This window comes from Python bivittatus, unplaced genomic scaffold (genome assembly GCF_059951505.1).
Source record: "Python bivittatus isolate LINGU-HERP-01145 unplaced genomic scaffold, Pbiv_v1 ctg000070_np1212, whole genome shotgun sequence".
Lineage (NCBI taxonomy): Eukaryota > Metazoa > Chordata > Lepidosauria > Squamata > Pythonidae > Python > Python bivittatus.
In genome coordinates, this window is record NW_028277034.1 from 7,547,322 (window position 1) to 7,570,175 (window position 22,854).

Below are 22,854 nucleotides of genomic sequence, written 5' to 3' on the forward strand. Positions count from 1 at the left end.
AACTCTAACACATTGTTATTATCAAAAAATCTATTTTTCTTGATAGAAATTATGCAAAAAATGATAAAATGTTAAATAGCTAAAGGATTCAGATTTAAAATAGACAATGTTTTGCTACCCACACCCGCCTGAAAGCTTCCTTACCCACAGAATTGTGTGCTTTCCCACTACAGCTTAAAAGCTACACATACATTACCCATCCACACTGAAATATTTAAGAGGCAGAAAGCTGTTTAACATATAATGAACAGAGACACTAACCAGTACTATTGTATTTACTCAATCTGAATCTCTTTAAGTAGAGCAGGAACAAACCCTTTTGAGAAAGAAATGATCACAAATGGAGTGTTTGTCCAGATTTTGAAAGAGAAGACTAACCTCATGCTGAAAAGTACAGCAAACAGGGACTCCTGATGGCCCATGACCAAGTAGGTGAAAGAACAAAGAAATCCACATCTTTGCATCACACCTTTCTTTGAAAGCATTTGGCAGGCTGATATGTGAGAATACCACCATTCTTTTAAAGTCTTTCCATTCTCCCTCTTCTTTCTGACCAAGCTTACAGCTAATATTTTGTGCAATAGCACCTAATTATGAGATAAATTGACTGATATTTAATCACATTATGGTTATTTCTGATACAATGTCAAACTCAATGCATGACCCCATTATACAGCTCAAGGCCATAAAACCAAAATACTCATTCTAACTGCATGCATCATGGCTTATTAGTTCAGAAACACTACATTAAAACCAATATGTCTTGTAACCAACTTGCAGCCTCCCATTTCACATGCTCTCCATGTGGACAAAAGGCAGACTGGGCTGATTCCGATGAAGATAAAGATAAACAACCCTCTAGCAATATCTAGTAATATATAATTAACACTGAACTGTGGGAATTATTCCCATCCTTTTCCTCTCCAAACCAAGTATAAAACATCTTACAAATCAAGAAGCATTAATATTATTAAAAACTTAACAAACATTAAAATGTGTTTAAGTAAGTTGGGGGGCCACATGTCATGAACTGCCAGCATGACTTTAATTAGCCCAGCCAACTATGGTTGGGTTCAGAAGCAGGAGCATCTGCAGGAGGGCTAAGGGGAAATAGAAAGATGAAAGCAGCATCACAATGCACACTTGTCTCTTTTGTAGGTGCATCATGAAGTGACACACTTGTACAAACTCAATGGGGCTTGCAACACAAATTCAGCAACACTGCTCTTGTGATTCTGAAAAAGCAGTAAACTTCTGCAGATATTGCTGTTTAGACAGCTTTGACAGCCAGGTTGGTTTGAATAAGAGATGACTACCTTGAGGATGTAAGAACAGCACAATCACTACCCTGCCACTGTCTGCTAGAATGTCCAAAATTAGGTGTCCAAAGATATAGAACCAATTAAACTATGATTTCAGAACAGTCACAATAAAGCTTGATTATAGTCAGAGGCTAACATAACAAACAAATAAACCATGTTATCTATTAAAGCCCTACTATCTCATCCAAATGAAGCACATCAAAAGATGTTTCTTCTGCAAGAAAAGACCAGATAGCTGCTGGTTTGTCTTCTTTAAATAGAGAGGAATTTTAAAAAGTCTATTATTTAGAATATCCAGGATGTATGATTTTCAATAACAATCTATGATTTTATAGAACGCTGGAATTGAGGGAAAACTCAGTTTCCTGTCAAAGAAAGAGATATGCAATCAGACTGAAAAGCTACACAGAAAAGCTCTGTGACATTTATCCCATGCTGTTTGCAGCATTCTCAATCTCATTTTTTATTGCATTCACCGGGGGAGTTTCCTTTTCCTTCTAGTTTGCTAATGTGACTTTAAGGACTTGGAAAAATATTATTTTTTGGAATAAACAGCAAAAGGGTGTTTAGAGTACTGATTCTGGAAAGTTAAAAATGGATTAAGGGTCCAGATGGATTTGGAATAAGATTTTGAAATTAATTATAAGAATCCTTCCCTTGGGAAACTATTGTTGTTTGTGTTCTTTGAGGGAAAAAAAATGACAGAATGGGACTTTGAACTGAGGGACTTTGGACCCTAGAGGGAATTAAAAGAAACTAAAGATTACAATTAAAGGAGAAGAATATTTAAATTCAACTCATTAACAAAGAATGGAGCAAAATATTTTAACAGTGGATGATCTGAAGGATATTTTGAACAATGGACTCAGAAATTAATTTTAAGAGTATCTGATACCATAGATAGATGGTGTGTTAATGATGTCACAGAAGAGGAACACAGATAAGAATGAAATTGATTTGAATGTGGATTTAAATATGAAAAGTTACAAGAACGATATGGAAAAAGATACAGGACATACAAATGAAACCGGTCAATATTAATATTAATATTTAAAGGGGACATACAAATATAAAACCAGAAGAGTGATTTGGGTAACTTTTTTTTACTGGATGTACAAAAGAGATCTGTTAAAATCTTGAAGGATTCTGTGAGAAAGGACAAAGAAAAAATGAAAAGAAATCAATTTCTAGGACATTATTTGAAGGGATTAAAAACCAAGATTGTTAAAAGTACAGGGAAGGAATATAGAGTTAGTTTATTTGATCAAGGTTAAAATAGATATACAGTTATCTCTGGTAACCCTTAATGGACTTTTGCTGATAAGGAATGAATGACTAGGCTTTTGGATTTTGTTTATAGTTAAGAGATGAGATATGCGAAGAAGAGAGCATTTGTTGTATTTTAAAAGATGGTGATAAGTTAGTAAAATTGTTTATACTTGTGATGAGGGGAGAAGTTTCTTCTTTACACACTTTCTTTTTTTTTCTTATTCTTTTTTTTCTACACTTTTTTCTTTCTTTGTTCTTATATTTTTTGTAGTTTATATTAGTTTTTATTTTTTCTAATTGTAATCTCTAATAAAAATACTCTAAAAAAAATCAAAGCAAAGCATCAGTGACTAATGTAATTCTCAATTGGTATCTCCTTGCCTTTATTATTACTAGTTAGCTAATTTACAGAGCCCTTCCTCTACCACATGTCTCACTGCACCCCAACAATTTCAAATCACTAGAACGCTTCCTAATATTGTTTTAATAATATAAAGATCCCCTTTTAAACAAACCAATAACAATTGAACTTTTTTTGAATTAGCACTACCATGCATGTTAGTGACGGCTACTTCATCACTCTGCTGAACTGATCAGGAAATAGAGGAATCCATTTTCAATCTTGATTAGGATCCAAAAACCCCGTGGAGGCTTATAGAAAAAGCTAATCATAAACTACAGGAATCTGACTTAAAAAGAAAAGAAAAACTATTGAGCTGGTGATTCCCCACAATATATCAATAAAATGCCTTTGAAAGCTTCACTGGTTTGAAAAGTCATTTGCATGCAATATGTTTTGTTATTTTGAGGAAAGCATTCCAGAAATCCTTAGACTTAAAAAAATAATTTTATAGTTCTCTGATTCCCACAGAAATGGATACTTTGTAGAATCCATAGTATCATATAGAATTTTACAACTACAAATGAACCGGTTGGTTTATTATAATAAATACCTGATCGATCACTGTATTCTCTATTTCTGCACAAATGGTCATGAGCACAATTTAGCAATAGGTTTAACATGTCCTGAAGAAACAACTTACCCTTTTGACGTTTCAACTGGGGGAAGTTGCTGATAGTGGTTGCTTGAACTATTTCCACCACAATCTGATACCTAATTTCAGAAAGAAGAAAAGGTCAGGTTTCTGTCATAGTCTTCTGTAAACTCAGCAATACATTTTCCAGAAATAATGAAAACAAAGGCTTTTCTGGAAATAAGACTGATCCTTTTTACTTCAGAGATGTTGGTTTCATGCAATATTGAGGATAGGAAATTTTGGCCTTGCCCTAATTCTTTAACAAGATATTCATGTTTCTTAAGCTATTATACTGCAACTGTCCCTCAGAAGGTATCATTTTTTTTTTGGTAAAAAGCTTTGAAAGATATATAAAAAACAGATGTTGCTTACTATTGTGGCACAGACTCTCTCTCTCTCTCTCATACAAACACACATGTACGCCATCAAAACACTGAAAACTACTAAGATGTAAAATAGATAAACCCACTTCTCACAAAAGCATACACCCTAATAAAGTTGGTTAGTCTTGAAAGTGCTACCAGACTTCACTTTTTTTAAAAAGATTTGATGCATTCTTCTTACTCTTGCAAATAATTTCACAGGTAATCCATAAATATTTTCAGCTCAATCACCACAGAAATGTATTAGTCATGCCAATATCTTATTTTGATAGTTTTAAAACACATACTAATGTGCCCAGTTTCTTTTTGTAAGCTAGATGCATAAAACTCAATTAGAGTAATACTTTATAATGTTCAAATGTCCACATAAGTCTGTTTCCTTCAAGTCAGCTGGACTCAACTCCAGGGCAGCCACCCTGTCTATCACCTGGCTCAACTGCTACAGAGATGGCTGGGAAGAATATCACACCTCTAAGGGAGTAGGAAAGACTTGTGCAACCTCCAAAATTTGAGCCTGAAGTGCCCCACTGCGTTGCAAATGCAGGCTAAAGACAGTGCCCTCCCACCAATCCTCTCATTAGTGACAACTTCATAGCATGACACATCTCACTGGCTCATCCACCTCCAATCTTCCCAACATTGCTGCCAAACTTCCCATAAGCCTGCTCCCCCATCTTCCTAGAAACATCATAAAACCTCAATTTAACAGATGTATGTTGTTTTGTGGGGAATGTCTGGACTCAAATTTTGTCCATTGCATCTGAAGTTTTTAAATGGAGGGCCATTAAACTATTCACACAAATGCAAACTCTGTCTACGCAAGAGGGCTTGATATTACTTGGAATAATCTAAAACACAGGCTATTCGTTTTTTAAAAAAACAAGGTAATTATTTTATCAGAATATTGCTAAAATGTTTGAAAATTGTATTCTGTGAGAATCATTTGTTTAGAAAAAAGGAGACTATCAACATGACAATTGTCAGTGATGGAAGACTGTCTTTTTATAGTATAAACTGTAAAATATAACCTGACCTATCCAAGCAGAGGACTCGGGAAGTGGGGGGGGGGGGTAGAACCTTGAAAGAAATTTAGAGATTCAGACTAGTTCAGGAGTCTGGTTGAGAAAAATAGAAAGACTGAAACAGGATAGATGAAAACTGTGAATATACAAGAAAATTAAATCCCATAACCAGAATACTGGCATAATTTAGAGATCTATCAAAGCCCAACAAACATTTGTCAGTATATTTTAAACATCAAGAGGAACAGTGAATAATGGGCCTTTCGCCAGTTTTTATATTGTTAAACAATGTAACCACAACTGGCGCTGGTGTCTATGAAACAACTGGCTAATGCACATGTGCACAAGGGTTCTTTAGAGAAAAATAAAATCTGTGCTAGAATTTATCTTTAGAGATGAGAACTGCCAAGGTTATGGCTGTTCTTTCCTATTAAACTGCCTTGTGCCTGTAAAAAGTATTCTGGCTAAGACATAACTGGAAAAGAGTGAAATGGGGCAAAGATGGAAAACCTGCAGCATTCCAGATGTTGCTGAGCTACATCCACCAGCAGTTCCAACCAGGATGATCAATGCTCTTCTTCATTTCAAGGCTGAATGAAACCAGGGAGTGCTCTCACCACTAAGTTTTCCCAAGAGAACTCTTTACAATGAAAAAACTGTCAGTTATATGCAAAGTGCAGCTGAACTGCCTATCAAAGACACACTGTTCAATTTATGAATTAAGTGAAAATTGTCCTGAAATGACAACTGTAATACACTATATGAGACAAATGTTGAAGTCCTGAAAATTAGAATTGAAACCTGAAAGGGGGCTGATCTAAGATATGCAAGACTTTTGGTGTTCAAGTAAGCCCCACATTCTTCTTAGTTACAGCAGAAACTACAATATTATCTTCTGTGGCTCAAAGAAGCAACAGGAATGTTCAGCAAGATAAAAATTCTTGGGGTTTGGCCTGCTGTTCTGTGGCCAGGAAAGCAGGATAAGCTGTTTTAAGTTCTCAGGTGCAGGGATGCAAACCATATACAGTCAAGTTATCAGGCCTGGTTATGATCACATTTGGGCCATAAATGCTGAAATATTTGACTTTGACACATTTAATCCACCTCCATTAAAGCAACAGAGGGTTTTTTTTGTTATTGTTATGTTCCCTGGGAACAAGTACTGAGATACCTTAATTGTTTGAGGAACTCAATATCTGAGTTACAGTTAATAAGCTTGATGAACTCTTCATAAGAAGGAGCATATGTGTAGGCTCTCTTGTGATGTTCAATCAGCTGTTCTCTGTACTCCATCTGGACAAGCAACATGCGGTTGATGTAGTTTGGATCACTCAATAATTCTACCATTGGTTTCAGTACTAAAATCAGCAAAAACAAAACAAGAGGAAAAATGTGCATTAGGTAGTATCAATTCAACATTTTTAATAAAGAAGAATTATATCTCAGCACAGAAAGTTTATTTCTTAAAATATACAACTCAATTCTATTCATCAATAGAAAAAAAAACCCATAGTATTCCATGATGATTGCTCCCTAGAAGTAAGAACTGGACTGCAGCCTTAATAGCCTTTATTTAAACAGAAAAAAATAGAGTTTACAAACTTTTAAAAATTGTGATTACAGATATTTGGAAGTCAATATATTATAAAATTGCTAACCTATCCTTGTAAACATCACCCCATAACATCGGAAAACTGGTGCTATAAGTTAATCAGTCAATTAAAGCTTTAGAAGAAAAATAGCTAAGGACAAATTTCAAATTGGCTAGGCCACCAATTAATGCCATCCACTATTTTACACAACTGCCCAGTTTGTACACTAACCTAAACAAGATAAAAAAACATACAGCAATATAAAGAACATAAGATGAATTTATCAAATCAGCTCTTCTCCACTAACATTTATCTCTCACCTTTTGTTGCAAGTATCTCTGCTAGGACTATATGTAAGCTTAAAGATTGAGCATCCTTTGAGGGCAGAAGACAATAGACCAGAATTTGAGAGCACGCTTGCAGGAATTTTGCCTCTTCTTCAGAGCTCCTCAAACACGGGTGCAGTAAAAATGGCCGCGGTTGTTCTTCCAATCTATAAATGGGATAGCATCACTGCAATCAGACTCCAATCAACACTGTTTACAACTACCAAACCACAGAAAAATATTGTGAAAAGCATTCCTTTTGTTGAATATGTACTAATAAAATTTCACAATGGCATATGGTATAAGTGTACATTTCCCCACTACAATTCCTTGCCTTTGCTTATCATTCTAAGTAAGAGAGGAAGAGTTTCTAAACTAGTTCCAGCCTTAATCAGGAAAACACAAAATCTTGTGTTTGTTTCAGGCTAACTGCAATTTCTTGTAAAATCCAGATTTGGGCTGATTGAGATTAGGCTATTGTTTATTTTTAAAAGCCAGTTTTAAAATGTGGCTTACTGAAATGGTTTATTTTAAGAAGCACAATTTAAATAATTTGAGAGGTATCACTGTACTGTTTTTAAGCAAAAAGAAAAGCTGAAGTTTCTAATTTTCTTGTACAATATTAATTTAGTGCAACTCAGTAACTTCAGTGGCATTTATTACATTTATTCAAAGCTTTTGTTTATGTGGATTTAATCATAATTAAGACATTTACTATTAAACCCCTCTCTTAAATTATTCCGTATCTTAAAAACATTCCTACGTTCAAGACCTGGCTTGGTTATGATACACTGAAAGCAGAAAAAGTCTGTTAGTCAGGAGAGTATCACAGCCCTGTAAATAATTTTATCTTACTGACTGTGGCTGGTAAGAGTTACAGTACTTCTAGGCATGTTAAGGTTGTTTTGTTTTCTTTTAGGCATTCAATGGCTAACAGAGATGATTCAGTAACACCTCTGAGCAATTAGCTTTGCTCATGCAGCTAGAGGGCTCTATCTTCATCTTCCAAAGATCTTTCCAAAAGAGATGTGTGCAAGGAAGAAAAAGTACAGGAATATTTTCCTTCAGTGTTCTTTCTGGGAGGAGAGGTACACAGGGCCTTGGAATTGCTCCAACAAAATCCTATGCTTTGTCATTTCTTTAGTAAGGTGAAAGGCAACAATGGAAAGGAAGGGGGGAGGAGGACTCTCTCTGCGTACTTCTCCTCACAGAATCAGGGTTCTCCACTACCAGAGAGATAAGAGAAAGGATGGGAGGTTAAGAGTGGCACAGCGAGAAAAAGTGGACTATCCTGTTTCCCAACCTCTTAAATAAGCTTAAGAGATGTTTCCACATTACCTAATTATACCTCCCAAATCCCAAGTATAATCAGAGAAGAACCACAGAGAAGGCATCCAACTCTACATGCCATATCTACCTAGAGAAACAGTAAACATCCAAGTTATTTTCAGATAAAATTATCATAAAATTGTCAGTGGGTTTAGTTCTATTTTTTTCCAGGAGAAAGCAAAACAATAATGTTTATGTCAAATCTTCCCTGCAGTGCAAAAAAAGGTCAAAGTATTCAACACTGACAAATTGAAAAAGTTGAAAGATGGGAATTGCAAATAGTTTTAAACAATAAGAATATAAAGAATTTATTTAAGTTGGACAGCCAAAATTTTAAAAAACCCTTACTTTTGCTGTGATTAAAGAATAACATATAATAAGAACAAACTATGTTTAAAACCAGAGAGAAGCATAGTTAAGAAGATGGGAGGACAGACTGACCTCTACTTGTATGGGAAAAATATCAGATTTAACAGAACAGCCCACAAGTATAGTTAATAGATTATCAATTTATGTAGAAGGTACAGTAGTTTCATATACTCACATGATACAATTACATTATCTCATTTAAATTTTGATTAATATATAACTGTATATAGTTTCATTGATAATGAAGCTCAAGCTCAGATACTTTGGTCACCTAATGAGAAGAGAGGACTCTTTGGAAAAGACCCTGATGCTGGGAAAGATTGAGGGCAAAAGGAGAAGAGGACGGCAGAGGTTGAGATGGCTAGATAGCATCACTGAAGCAATGAGCATGGAACTGAGCAAACTCAGGGAGGCAGTGAAGGACAGGAAGGCCTGGCACGATATGGTTCATCGGGTCACGAAGAGTCGGACATGACTTAACGACTGAACAACAACAAATATAGTTTCATATGTGCATATGATCTGCTAAACCTGATAATAATAATAATAATAATAATAATAATAATAATAATAATAATAATAATATTTTTACCAGATTTCTGTTTTGTTCCTTAAAAATTAATATGAGTTTGGGGGGGGGGGTTGGGGAAGGAAGATTCTTTCAAGGCTCAGTATCATAGAGTGATTGTACATTATTTTCAAGAAGTGCCCAGATTTAGCTTGTTCATTGCTACCACCAACCAATTAGCAGACTTTATAGCACTTTCTATTCATACTATCTTAAATTTCACATTGATCTTGTTTTGTATGGCTTTAGATTTAAAGCATACTCCCAAGAATTTGCTAAATCAATGGCCATGTTAAGATGACAATAAATGGACTAATTGAAGAAGGCACTATCATCACATTATTTTATTTCCTTTCTCAAAGAAACACTTTTTCTTACGTACATTACAAGAAAACCACAACTTATTTTTTTCAGTAGTTTCAAAGTATATTTTATGACATTTTAATATAAAATGTATTAAATAACATTTCCAGTTTTATGAACATAATGGATGACTTTCAGTTCATCACTTTATTTTTAAAAAGCCATCAATCTGCAGAAGAGCCTCTAATATCAGTGTGAGATCTATTTAGCTAACATCCAGACCAAGACTTCCATTTCCCACCAAGCAGTAAAATATTTCCAATGTATGTCTGTATGCAGAGGGCAAGTATACAAACATAAATTGGCCTGGCTTGTGTTAAAAAGTAACTGACAACCTTTCTACAGTGCTTAATACCAAAAGACACAGAAGTAAAGTATTTCCGAGCACTGACTCATCTTCATTATGCATCATTTTCAAGAACAAATACTGAGTGTCCCTGGGAACCTAGATGTACATTTGTAGTACAAAAAAAACAAATCAAATTACATTGCATGAGTATTACTTTATTGTTCATCTTCCAAATTCATGAACTTATCTTTGTACAGACATAAAACTAAGACTTAGAACTCAAAGATATACAAACCACATTCACATATTTCTTTGCTCTTCTCTCTCCTCAGCATATGAAAATATTGTTTCCACCTCTAGTTCAAACAAATCATATTCCATGGAAGCCTGTGGCTTGTTCAAGCCATAATTACCTCAATCAAGCCAAACAAAACTGTGGAGTATCCAATGCTTACTTTGCCTGACTTCATCCTCAATAAAACGTCGGTGGGAGAAAAGTACATTGAGGAGGTTCTGAGCCCATTCCAACCCTCTTGGCCATCACAGGGTCCCAGAGAGAGAGAAGCAAGTGAACAGCCAGAAATCTGAGCCTATCTCCACAGACACTGCAATTGCTCTTATATGAAAGAGAAGCAAGGGGCTGCTTATTTATGCAACATTTAGGGTGATCATTAGGAAATAATAATAAAAATAATGGTTTTTTATTAAACTTTTATGCCACCCAACTCTCAATGACTCTGGGCAGCTAAGGAACAAAAATACCAACAGCATACTTCCTCTAAAGACAAAGGAACCTCTGACAAGTAGTTCAAAGGAGGCTATTCAAACAGAAAACAATTTCTGGAGGGGCCACGTTAGAGTTTAGCAGACAGATCAAAGAAAAGCAAAGAGCAGATCATGGATATCATGTTGGTTAGTGAAAATTCTGTACATCTATTATCTAATATATTCACTGAGAGTGTGAAGTGACCCATTGGCTCACCACCTTAGTCCACTGGGACTTGCATGGAAGGCAGGATAGAGATTTGAGAGAACGAATAGGGATTCATGTTGACACCTTTGCCTATTTTCTACAAGGAAAAAGGGATTTGAGACAAACTTATAAATAATTATTTTGCTGGACCAAAGAATTGGTGAGCAAACAGGATGATTTAAAAAAGAAAAGATTAGTAACTGGTCCAGGAAAACAAGAACTATTTTTTTCAAGGGAATGTGAGCATGCTTGTATTTAAGCCTTTCACCTGTTTAATTCCATCCTTAAACCAAAATGGGTCTTTGAAGATATCCTGATGCTTTGAAGATATCCTGATATCTATCCTTGATAGATCAATGGTGATTCCAAGGTATGACTTGAAACTAAAAGATGGTTTCCACAGCAATACATCTAAAGAATTTCCCATAGCTTTTCTATTAAGACACACGTTCATCTCTTTATTTGCATAACTCAGATGTCTAAGTTTTAAAAAATAGCAAAATTAAAAGATGTTTGATTAGGAATTTATGAAGTAAAATAAGATCTAATTTAGGTCAGCCACCATAAAGAATGTGCAGAAAAACAGATGCTTTGTTTGTTAAGTTTGCTAAGAAAGGTAGCCTAGGAAAGAATATTCTACCTATATTTAGAATATTTTGACAGTCATTAAGATTGCTATTTACAGATAAAAATCCTCTCATGTTTCCCACATCCACTACATGCATTAAAACGACTGTACTGGAAAAGCTATTAAGGGGAGGAAAAGGGTACAGTACAAGCAGTACTTCAACTACCCTTCAATCTAATTCTCAAGTGGATTTGATTTCTCCAACAAACTTTTTTTTAAGCTGTAAGAATATCAATGGCAAATAAGCGACTTGCAAATTTCTCGGAAGACGTTAAGAGTGCTCAAACCATGTAAGCTTTACTGAACATGCAACTAGAATAAACTCATATCTTGAATTACTATCAGTGCCATAAAAAATGGGAGTGGGGTGGGGCAGAGAATATCACATTACCTTTCTGGAAACAAAGCAGCATCATGGACATCTCTTTTGTAGAAGTCTGTGTTAAGATTTAATTTAGGAATGATTGCACAAGTGCTATTTAAACTACAGAAGAAACACTGACTTCCTCAGAAGAAAGTAATATATTTACTTGTATCACCTCAGTAGGATTTTAGGCAGAGAAGTAGTAGATAAACAATTCCAGAGTGCATGAATATAACACAAGAAGCAGCTTTTAGAGCAGTCTCAATTAAGATTTTACTTAGAACAAATGAATCATGGTTCTTCCTATGGTACTTTAGGGTTGCACAGATGACAACACTAGACTTGTCTTTTAAATCAGGTAGACTCAATGATGCAAGGTGAGTATGTTTGTCAAAATTTCTAAAAGTATATATCATCGCATTTGATTAGCATCACTTCTTTCAGTAATGCTTCCACTTTTCTGCCAGAACCACCTTACTAAATAAGTTATAGCAAAATAAACCCTGCTGCCAATTTTGCCGTTATTTCAGGATTAAAAGTCATTTTGTTTTCTGCTCCCATAATTTTCCTTTGGTTCTTGTATGTGATGCTGCTTTTTAATCCAATTAATTGGCATTATTATTTTTTTCACTATGTACATTGCCAGGGAAACTCTTCAAAAAATGGTATAAATACAATGAGTTGAAAACAACACACGCTGGCCTACAATTATCCATCAAGCTTCAAGGCCATTGGAAGATCTGAATCTAATTTTCATAGTCAAACCATAATTAAATCATACTAATTCATGACAGCTACTCAATTATTAAGCCATATTAAATAGCCAGCAGGGAGTGAAGATGAGAAGAATCCCAAGCTTCTTCATCTAAGTTCTGAACAAAGACCCACGCTCTGCAAAATCTCAGCAAGTCATTCTGGTGAAAAAGGCAAATGTTATCTTGAGATGCATTAACAGGAGAATGGAGTCCAGATCACAGGAAGTAATTACTCCACTCCATTCTGCCCTGATCAGACTCCATCTGCAGTACTGTGTCCAACTCAAGAATCACCGTTCAAAAAGGATAGTGACAAATTGGAGCAAGTTCAGAGGACACCTACTATGATGGTGAAGAGAAACCAAACATTATGAGGAACTGTTAAAGGATCCAGCATGTTTACCCTACAAAAAAATTATAAAGGGGAGACATGATAGCAAAATATCTGAAGGTGGTCACACAGAAGAGTAGGTAGCCTTATACTCTATTGCCCCAGAGGGTACAACCAGAATCAATGGCTTAAAACTACAAGGAAGAAGGTTTAAGCAAGACATCAGAATGAACTTCCTGACTCTAAGAACTGTCAATCAGTGGAATGTAGTCATCCTACTACATGGGTGGAATCACACAAATGCACTTCAGGTTTGGGATAATTGCAACTTCTGCTATTCAGTCTCTTGCCACATGGTGCAAACAACATGCAAACCCACTTTTTGGTAAACTGCTTAAAGAAGAAAGTAGACAATGTCCCTGAGTAGGAAAGAGAGACACATCAGGCACCTTTTTGGTAATACCAATCCTTTCAACTATTCCAACCAACCATGTGTGGCAATGCTCAGCAGAATCAAAGAGGACATCAAAAATTACAACAGAAAATGTCATTGCAAGAGTTCATATAAATGACCCTGGGAACAGACATCTGAGGATTTTAATCTCTTTGCAAAAATAGAGGGAATAAGACAGCCATCCCTATCTCAATGTACCTTAATGCATCCTTCCTCAGCCTGTGCCATATAGGTGTATTGGAATTCAAATCTCATAATCCCCAGCAAACATGGTTATTAGTTAAAAAAAAAAAAAAGCATTAATGACAAAAGTTAATATCTGTTAAGTTCATCTGCCAGCTTTAATAAAGAGCAAAAATTTCTGAGTTATCAAACAGAAGAACTATAATTGGAAAAATAATTAAATACAGACATTTTATATGTTCTTGAAATTTATAAAATCCTATAAATGAATCCAGGCACATCTTTGGCCTTAGTGGAATCCAGGATCTGAATCCTGGTAATATCAAAATTAGAATTATGCAAGATCATTTCAGTACATCATCCCCAGCAGTACTGAGGACAGGAGTTTATAGCATACTGTAAGAGAATATGTCTATCTGGGATAACACTGTGCTTGAGCAGACCAGCATGATACTGAGACAAAGTATCCAATATTTTGGACCTGGCTTGCAGCACCCTTGCCAAGAAGACTGGTCACCACTGACGCTTCCATATGTGCCACCTTAAAGCTGCTTTTGCCATCTCAATACAATTCAGACATAATCAGAAAAAAATTAAACACAACTAAAGCATGATGTAGAAAAGGTACATATGTGTGTTCATGGGATGCATTATTACCTGGAATTGGCCGCTTTGAGATCACAGAAATGGTTGAGCACAGCTTTCACAACATCGTTGCAAATGACTTTAACTACATCAATGTGACCGAGCCTGTGCCGCAGCTGCTTGGCAGCCTCCCAGAAGTCTTCAGACAGTAGATGATACAGCTGCCCTTCGTCTCTGCTGAGGTTCCCATACCAAGACAAAATGTAATCTTGGTAGATGTAGTCAAACACTGAAAGAAAAAATATCAAGATGAATCCATATTCAACACCCCCCTGCCTCCCCCAAATCAGGTATGAACTATGTCTGAAAAGCCTGTCTATTTTCATTTTTAAAGTTGATATTTTCTTCCCTTTCCAAAATAAGTATGGCAGTCTTACAACACAAGAAACACAATCCTGAGAAAAATTACTAGAGGTCAACACGGAAAGCCCATAAGTGGATTTGATCAGCCAGTCATCTGAACAGAAACTCCAAGGGACTTATTATCCCATGTTAAAAAAACAACAACAATTGTTGGAACAAAGTAAATCTGTCAAAAATCCAGCATCATAAGTAGAATCAAGTTTTATTCTGGAAAACAATAATCAAAAATGATCAGTGCATACCTTCAGCCAGCCATGTTTATTTGTCCTTAATCGGGCACCAACTTCTATAGCATTGTATATTCAAAGTAAGGTTCGGACAATGACTACACCTGTTCCTGTCATATTTGATATTATGTAACATTTCACCTCACCTATCACACTATGATTGATTGTGGTTGCCAAAGCCTACAACCATTTGACGAGTTGGTTTAAATAATGTATAACCATGCTTTTCCATCTATTGCAACTCCTTACTTCTATAGTAGCTTCCTATTAACAAGGGTTTTCTACTTGGGTCACTTTTACCTCCCACCTTATGTTTAAAATATTTATGGATAAATATATAAGATGTTCTTGTAATGACATCAGAGATGCATTTGGTACAAAATTAGTGTACCAAAGACCATGACAGTTGTGTTTGACATGGAAACTGGAGTAAACAACTTCAAGTCATACTGTATATAGAGGGTGAAATATCTCAATATCTTAATAAAGATGGAGAAATGGATGGAGAAATTTTAAGATCTGTGTCAGCCCTCTGATGTAGACCAGACTTAAACAACAAAGTCATGAATACTAAAACTTTTATTATAGGGTTACAGGGACAGAAACTTGCAACTGTGAATGTGCCTCTCCTCTCCCTGCCTTTATCCTAAAGAAAACTAGAGAGGGTCCAGGTTGAGATGCTTCCTCAAATTCCATTCCTGCTTTGGCCTGAGATTTCTCTTATCTGACCGTTGCCTTAGCTGTGGCTCTTCCTCCTCTTTCTCAAGGTTGCCCTCACAGCCCATTACATCATGCAAACGCTGGTAGAAAAACAGTCTGCTGCAAGGAATGAATGTGTGTGTGAAAGAAGCAAAAATGACCACCTGTAAGACCAATTTGTTATATGGAAGTGAGGTTTGGCTATGCCAGGAAAACCATGAAAGTAAATTAAGTACAGTGAAAATGGCTTATTTAAGAAGTTGGTCTGGTAAATAATGAAGACAGATAGACTGAGAGGTGCTTGAGTGAATGTGGATTGAACGACCAGTGTGAAAGAAGTACATTAAGATGGTTTGGCCATATATATATAGAATGAATGAGAACTGAATTGCAATATAAACGTATGAAGAAAGAGTGAATTGGTTGAGAAGAATGGGGCAAACAAGAAAGCTATGGTTAGCTGTGGTTAGACGGAAATTCTTCAAAAAAACAAATGTAAGGTTTAAAGAACAAATAGTAACATATGAAGCAGCATACAGGCCTGAAGGATGCAGTAATGGTTTGCAAAGTCAGAAAGGTTAGGGGGAGTTATAATGAATGATATTAGCATAAACTGATTTTAGCTGTATTTCCTTTTCTCTTATCTGATACTTAAAATTTATTGTGTTTACTATTTCTTATTCCTTTTCTGCACTTCACAAAATATAGCATAGCCTAAAAGGGAACAAAGAGATGGCTATATGTACGTTACAATTCTTTAACCTTAATTGTTGTAATTCTCGTTTCTATTTATAAGAATTGCATGAAATACAACCTCAGATAAAAGCTTTTATTGTAGTCCACATTAAAGACAGTGAGTCTTCTATTCCCTCTAATAATCGATTTTTTATTATTATTCATTTGAAAAACAAATTTAAATAACTTCACAGTAAGTAAAGTAGAAATAGTATCTCCATTACATGCTTTAAGTTTAATTAGCAAGAATTATTATTAACAGAACCAATGTCTATGTATGGAAGAAAGTAATTTACAAGGGCTGAATGAAAAGAAATGCCTCCAGCTCCCTAACTTCAGTTTAAATAGAGATATTTTAATAAATGAAATAGGAAAATTATCCCTGAAATGAGCACTTTTGTTATTTGTATTTACTTTTCCACATAATCACCACCATTCATTCTATTTTGCGAAAAGGTAGAAATCACACAGCACCAAGTCTGAATTATATGGCGTTAAGATGCTGAGATCCAACTTCTTCACTGCCTCTTGGGTGTTTCATGAAGTGTGAAGCCTAGCACCGTCATGTGGCAGCAAAAACTCCTTGTGGTTTCAAATTCTAATTGTTGTTTAAAAGTTTTGAGTGTTGTGATATATTGCTCTGAGTTGATAATAGTACCAGGTTCAAGAATAACACCATCTGCATCCCCCAAAATGGTAGCCATGAGTTTTCCTACTGAAGCCTATGTTTTTAAAACTTTTTTCCCCCTGCAGGGAAGGGGGATGAAGCTTTGTGATGAAGTTCTATGAACTGATGCTTCATTTCTGGGTCTCACAATGCAACCATATTTCATCAGCTGTAATGATTCTGTGAAGAAATTCCTCACCTTGATTGTTATAGTGTGACAACATCTGCTGACAAATTTCAACTCCTGAAGCTTTCATCTCTGCCATATGAGGAGCCTATCTTGTACAAATCTTCCAATATTGAAATATATCAATAACATAACCAATATGTTCCTGTGAAATGCCAAGCTTAACAGCAATTGATCGTTGTCACAGGTTGTCCACTTTATTCTTGATCACACAAATCGACTCTTCCTGGTTCATTATCTTTACGTTTTTCCACTCAGTGACACACAGAAGTCATGTCAATGCAGTCTTCACTATAGAAAACCTGCATTTAGTGGTGACTTTTCAATTGGATGGACTCCTTCAATAGTCAAACATTCATTTGGGGTGCACTGCTTAAAATGCACTGATGAGTATTCAATGCAGGCTTCCATTTCATGAACAACAGTAATACAGCCTTTTCTCACAGCTACTTCCCACCAACTGAAGTAAAAGAACAGATTCTAAGCAGGATTTGGAACAGAAGACCACCAAGCTCTCTTCCAACCCTGTGATTCTATAAAGAGCACGTCAGAACTTTTAGTTCATCAGTACTGCCATCAGTTGGCAACTTATAACATCAGAGGCATTACTTTTCATTCAATACTCATACATTCGCATTTGGAAGGACTATGAAATACAGATAGTCCTTGACTTACGACTACAATTGGGACAGGAATTTCCATCACTAAGTGATGTGGTCATAAAGTGAGATGTCAGGTGACTGCATCGTTTAATGACAACAATCCTCGCACTCCCCATTGCCGTTGTTAAGCGAATTCCACCAGTTGTTAGCTGAAGACCCACCTCAATCCAAGCCATTCTAGGCTTTGATCCTCCCAGCCTTGAGCCTCAGTAAGGTAAGGGACTACCTCCAACTCCCCCCACTCGCCTACTTCCCCTTATCTCTGCCATTTTGGACACCCTGCACCCTGCCTTGCAGGGCAGCAAGCAGCCCCAGAACTACATGGCTCTGGGGCTGCTTGCCATGCTGCGGCTCTGGGGCTGCATGCCACACTGCAGCTCTGGGGCTTCTTGGCCCTCCTTCCCCCTTCGTTTGCTCGCATGCGCCACGCCCTCCTTACCTTGCTCGCACTCACCAGCATCCTCCTTCCCCCTTCACTCCTACCAGCGCCCTCCTTCCCCCTTTGCTCGCTCACATGCACCATGCCCTCCTTCCCTCACTCACATGCACCATGCCCTCCTTCCCTCGCTCACACACAGCAGCGCCCTCCTTCCCCCTTCGCTCGCTCGCATGCGCCAGTGCCTTCCTTCCTGTGATGGAATGTATCTACGAGGAGGAGAGTAATGTGGGAGATCAAGGCTATCAGGAAGGAGGGGATGCATTCCAGGAGTCAGGAGGAGGCAAGAGGCAGCATAGTCCTCAGGGGGAACATGGGAAGACTAAGAGATTCAGGATAGCCACTCCCTAGAATCTCACAGGGTATATCCATTAGATGCTGTAGTATAGATTTAGTTTGGCAAGATTCTGTCTATAAGGTGTAAGGTAATAAAGGAACTGGACCGGACCGGATTGGACTGTTTCATCATTGTTCTTGGGCTGGGCCTGACACTTTCCTCCTTCACTCACTCAAGAACTCTCCGGGGGCACTTCCGGGTGCTGAAGGACTCTCCAGGGGCACTTCTGGCACGTGGTCTGCAGCTCATGTTGGAAGCTGCTGGCCATTCATGAGGTTTTCTCCTTCCTCCTGCAAAGCCCCAGAGCCAGAGCACAGTGGGGGCGTGATGTGTGTGAGCGAGCGAAGGGGGAAGGAGGGCACTGGTGCAAGCAAGCAAGCAGGGACAGAGGATGCTGGTGCATATGAGTGAAGGAGGGTGCGGTGCATGCATGCAAGCAAGCAAAGGGGAAAGGAGGGCGCTCATGCAAGCAAAGGGCATGGTGTATGTGAGCAAGCAAAAGGGGAAGTAGGGCACTGGTGTGTGTGAGTGAGCAAAGGGGGAAGAAAGGTGCAGTGCATGCAAGCAAAGAAAGGCTGGGGTGGGGGAGACTTACCTGAGCGACTTGTGACCTCCCCTGCTGGCTTTCCCATTTACTTTTCTTGTGGGAACCCAGCAGGGAAGGTTGCAAATGGCAATCACATGATTGTGGGGAGCTTGCCAATCGGTTGTAAATGCGAACAGATTGTTAAGTGCCCAGATCGTCACACGACACGGGGGCACTGCAACGGCCATAACTTCAGGGACCAGTCATAAGCCCATTTTTCAGCACCGTCATAACTTTGAACGGTTGCTGAACGAATGGTCATAAGTTGAGGACAACCTGAATCTAAATGTATGCATATAACCTTAAAAATGTTAGAAATAAGCAAGTATAATTTGAATATGAATGATGATGCTACTGATCAAGAGTATTTTTACCTTCTCCAATTACCAACAAACTGTTCCACTGCCTCTTATACCACACCTATTGTATCTAGGATAACCTAAGTGCTGGCAATCCATTCTCTCCTGTTACTTGTAGAACAAGAAGCAACAGGAAGCATTTTGCATTTATTTATTTATTTATTTATTTAATTTTAATCTTAATCCATTAGTGTATAGTAACTTCTCAAATAACTGGTTTCTAGTCCAAAACGACCTTAGGAGAGACTTACCTTCTTTCAGGGCTTTGTCCATGTTATGAGAAATCACCACTCTCCTTGACTGGACTGCTTCGTGTACATTTCCAGATAAGAGGTTCTAAAAGCCAGGAAAAAAGCACACACGGTAGACATGGATGAATACTGCATAGTACAAGAATTGACAAATATATCCAGCACAAACTGTGCTAAGTCCAATATACTGTACAAAGTATTAAGTACAAGTCATCATAATTAAATAAGAATTTTTCTTCCAAACTAATGTCAAAACCCTGGCCATTCTACCACCTCTGAATTCTGCTTTTTAAAACTCGCTCAGTGGACAAGATTAAAAAATATTTATTTCAGTTATTTATATCTTACCTTTCATGATGTCTCAAAAGGGCATATGTGCAATAAAAGCAATTATAAATAAAATAATGTAATAATATACATTTAAAACGACATTTACAAATAAAGTATACTATTGTATGTAAACTGAAAATGCAAAGATCAGTATTTCATAACTGAAAGACAAAGGATACAGGGGTGTTCTCTATATCCCTACCTGTATTAACATCTATACCTTGCTAAATATCTCCGGGGCACATAAAGAACTGTGAATCTCCACAAGTATGCTTAAGGAGGAAAGCATTTAGGAGTGAAGAGAAGAGCCTCAAGATACACACATGCATTGTTAGTTGGGAGAACTGTATAACCACCACAGAATGTACAAAGATTCTGAATGGAGATTCTTTGCCCTCTGTCAATCAATGAAGAATAACATCAGTATTTTTTTATTATTTTCAGAACAGGAAAATACAGTTGCTCCCCATTCCCTGCTAGCAAAACATGTGAAGGTATTCAAGATGTGAATATCTCATTCTTCAATTACAATATCCTCCAAAAACGTATTTACACCTTGCCCCATTCAGAGAGCTAGAGGAAACAATTATGTTTCTACACATAGTATAAATACAAATGGAACACAATATTAAATGAGCTCATTCATCAATATCCTGCAAATACTAAACACTTGATTCTGCTACCATCCAGAGCTCAACGTTAATCATCGCTGTGGGAAGAACAAAATACTGGAAATTCTCATCTCCATTTTTCAGTGTTTTTCACCAACATCTGGCAGCATGATTTCTGAGGGTAGTTGGAGCAGGGAGCACGTGGGCTCTAAAATGCATGTGAACACCAACATTCAGTTCAGGTATTCCAGTCCCAAACTCTAGCTTTAATTTCAAGGTCAGAAATTAAATTAACCTTTCCTGAAAGGTTCTCACAGATCAAGCACATAATCTGAGACACTTAGGCACATATTTAGGCCATTCCCTTGATTTTTTTCAAAAGATGCTTAAAAAGAAGAAAAGCCATAATCCACCAAACCCATCACTGATTTTTTATGGCATGATGAAAAAAATAAAACTAGCACTGGCAGGACAAAAAGGACATACTGAACCTAGATTATCCACAAAAACAGTTTTCTGTTTAGAGCCAAAGACTGAAAACCCATTTGCACAAAAAGCAAAATCAGATGACTTTTTAAAAAATTATCCTATCAAACAGGACATAATGTGAAAACTTGCACAATTCAAAAGTAAATAATGTGGGCGATTGATGTTCAAGAAAAACAAGCCCAAAGCATCTTTGAATGTGTATAACCTGTTGCAGGATTTATGGGATCCTGGTCTTGGCAACAAAATTAATATTGGGCAACAACTTCAATACTAAGTACTAGAAAAGTTTGATTGTAGAGTTTTAGAAAATTTAAGTCTGTAATGCAACAAGTACCTTTTCATAATCTTTTAGGATTATTTAAAACTTTTATTCAGAATTACACAGCTAGGAAAAGTAAAAACTGTGTAAGGATCTTTTAAAAGTTCAAAACCTAAATTGCAACTATAGTATATATTTTATTTTTATATTATATATTATAATATAATCTGCAATCAAGTGCCTATTTCAAGTGTGCCTTCTTCCATCATTTTGGCACATTTTTAACACTGAAAAATTATGAGCTACAGTGAAACTCTAATAGACATATTATCATTTTATGGAAAATGTTTATAAATGTACTTAGAATATTTATATGCTTCCCCAAATAAGGATCTCTTAGCAGCTTGCAATGTTGATATATATTAAAATTTAAAGATAAGCCATGAAAACAACTAATGGAGTTAGATTTTCAGCCTACAGACCAACTATTACAATTTTAGATTTCATAAAAATAGCTAGCAAAAAATTAAATGCCAAAACCAAGATTATGAAAACAAGAAAAAGACTGTCCCTTCATGAACTTTATTTAACCCTTTATAATATCAGAATTGTTAATGAGTTGCACATCAGTGATTTTTTTTCTCCATCTAAAAGCTCAGGTTTATATATAGATTTTTTAAAAATAATTTTTATTAAAGAAGTTTTCAACAGAATAGAAACAATACAAATTTTGAAATGAAGAGAAAAAGAATAAGGAAAAGTAATAAAGTGAAAAAGAAATAAAAAGAAAAAGAAAAAAAGAAAAAGAAAAAGAAAAAGAAAAAAGTAATAAAGTGGTTTCCAATCTTCTTAATAGCTGTTACAAGTACATTTATATTTTACCCTCTCACATTTATATATAGCTATTGATTGAGTTTGCTACAGTTAAAGATAGAATCTGAATCAAATATTGTACAAATGTCATGGGGGGTTGTTTTTGTGGGCATCAATGGACTTGCATAGATTTGTGCATGGAAGCAGCTTCATCCCTTTTTGTGAGCTAATAATATTTGTGGGTTAATTTGCAAATCTAATGTCCTCTATGTTAACTAAATTTACAATATCAAGTTGTTGTTATGAAATAAATTATAGATATATATTCTTGGCTATGTTAGCATTGTTGGGCTCTCCTTAGTACTTGACTAAAATAGTTCAAGGTATGTTATTCCTCCTCCATACCTTTATGTCACAGAAGAATAAGAAGCAGAGATTAATCCAAGATCGCACAATTCAATCTTTTGACATCTGACATGTAATTGTTTTTATGTATTTATTCTTCTTAATTGTTGTACACTGCCCAGAGTCACTTTGTGTGAGATGGGCAGCTATATAATTACAATAAATAAAAATCTCACCTATATAATAACACCATGTTATAAACAACATCAGCAAAAAAAGAAAAAAAAAGTCTGTAG

The 22,854-nt window shown here is 36.3% G+C and overlaps 2 protein-coding genes across 5 annotated transcripts in view; one reads left to right on the top strand and one right to left on the bottom strand.

Annotated features, from left to right (window-relative positions):
- Nucleotides 1-11,662, top strand: part of LRP2BP (LRP2 binding protein) — a 73,481-nt gene extending 61,819 nt beyond the window's left edge. Inside the window, exon 11 of the mRNA XM_088131675.1 lies at nt 10,202-11,662. The gene's annotated coding sequence lies outside the window, so the exon portion shown is untranslated. The remainder of the gene's footprint in view (nt 1-10,201) is intronic.
- The window catches only part of SNX25 (sorting nexin 25), a 63,762-nt gene that overhangs the window by 33,949 nt on the left and 6,959 nt on the right, over nt 1-22,854 (bottom strand). For all 4 annotated transcript variants that reach the window (XR_015794264.1, XM_088131607.1, XM_025163741.2 and 1 more), the window contains exons 2-6: nt 19,712-19,796; nt 14,215-14,431; nt 6,946-7,118; nt 6,205-6,391; nt 3,635-3,705 (exon numbers count right to left, since the gene is read on the bottom strand). Coding sequence is in view for 3 of the 4 variants with exons in the window: in XM_088131607.1 (XP_087987733.1) it covers nt 3,635-3,705; nt 6,205-6,391; nt 6,946-7,118; nt 14,215-14,431; nt 19,712-19,796 (733 nt within the window). In the remaining variant the exon portion in view is untranslated. The remainder of the gene's footprint in view (nt 1-3,634; nt 3,706-6,204; nt 6,392-6,945; nt 7,119-14,214; nt 14,432-19,711; nt 19,797-22,854) is intronic.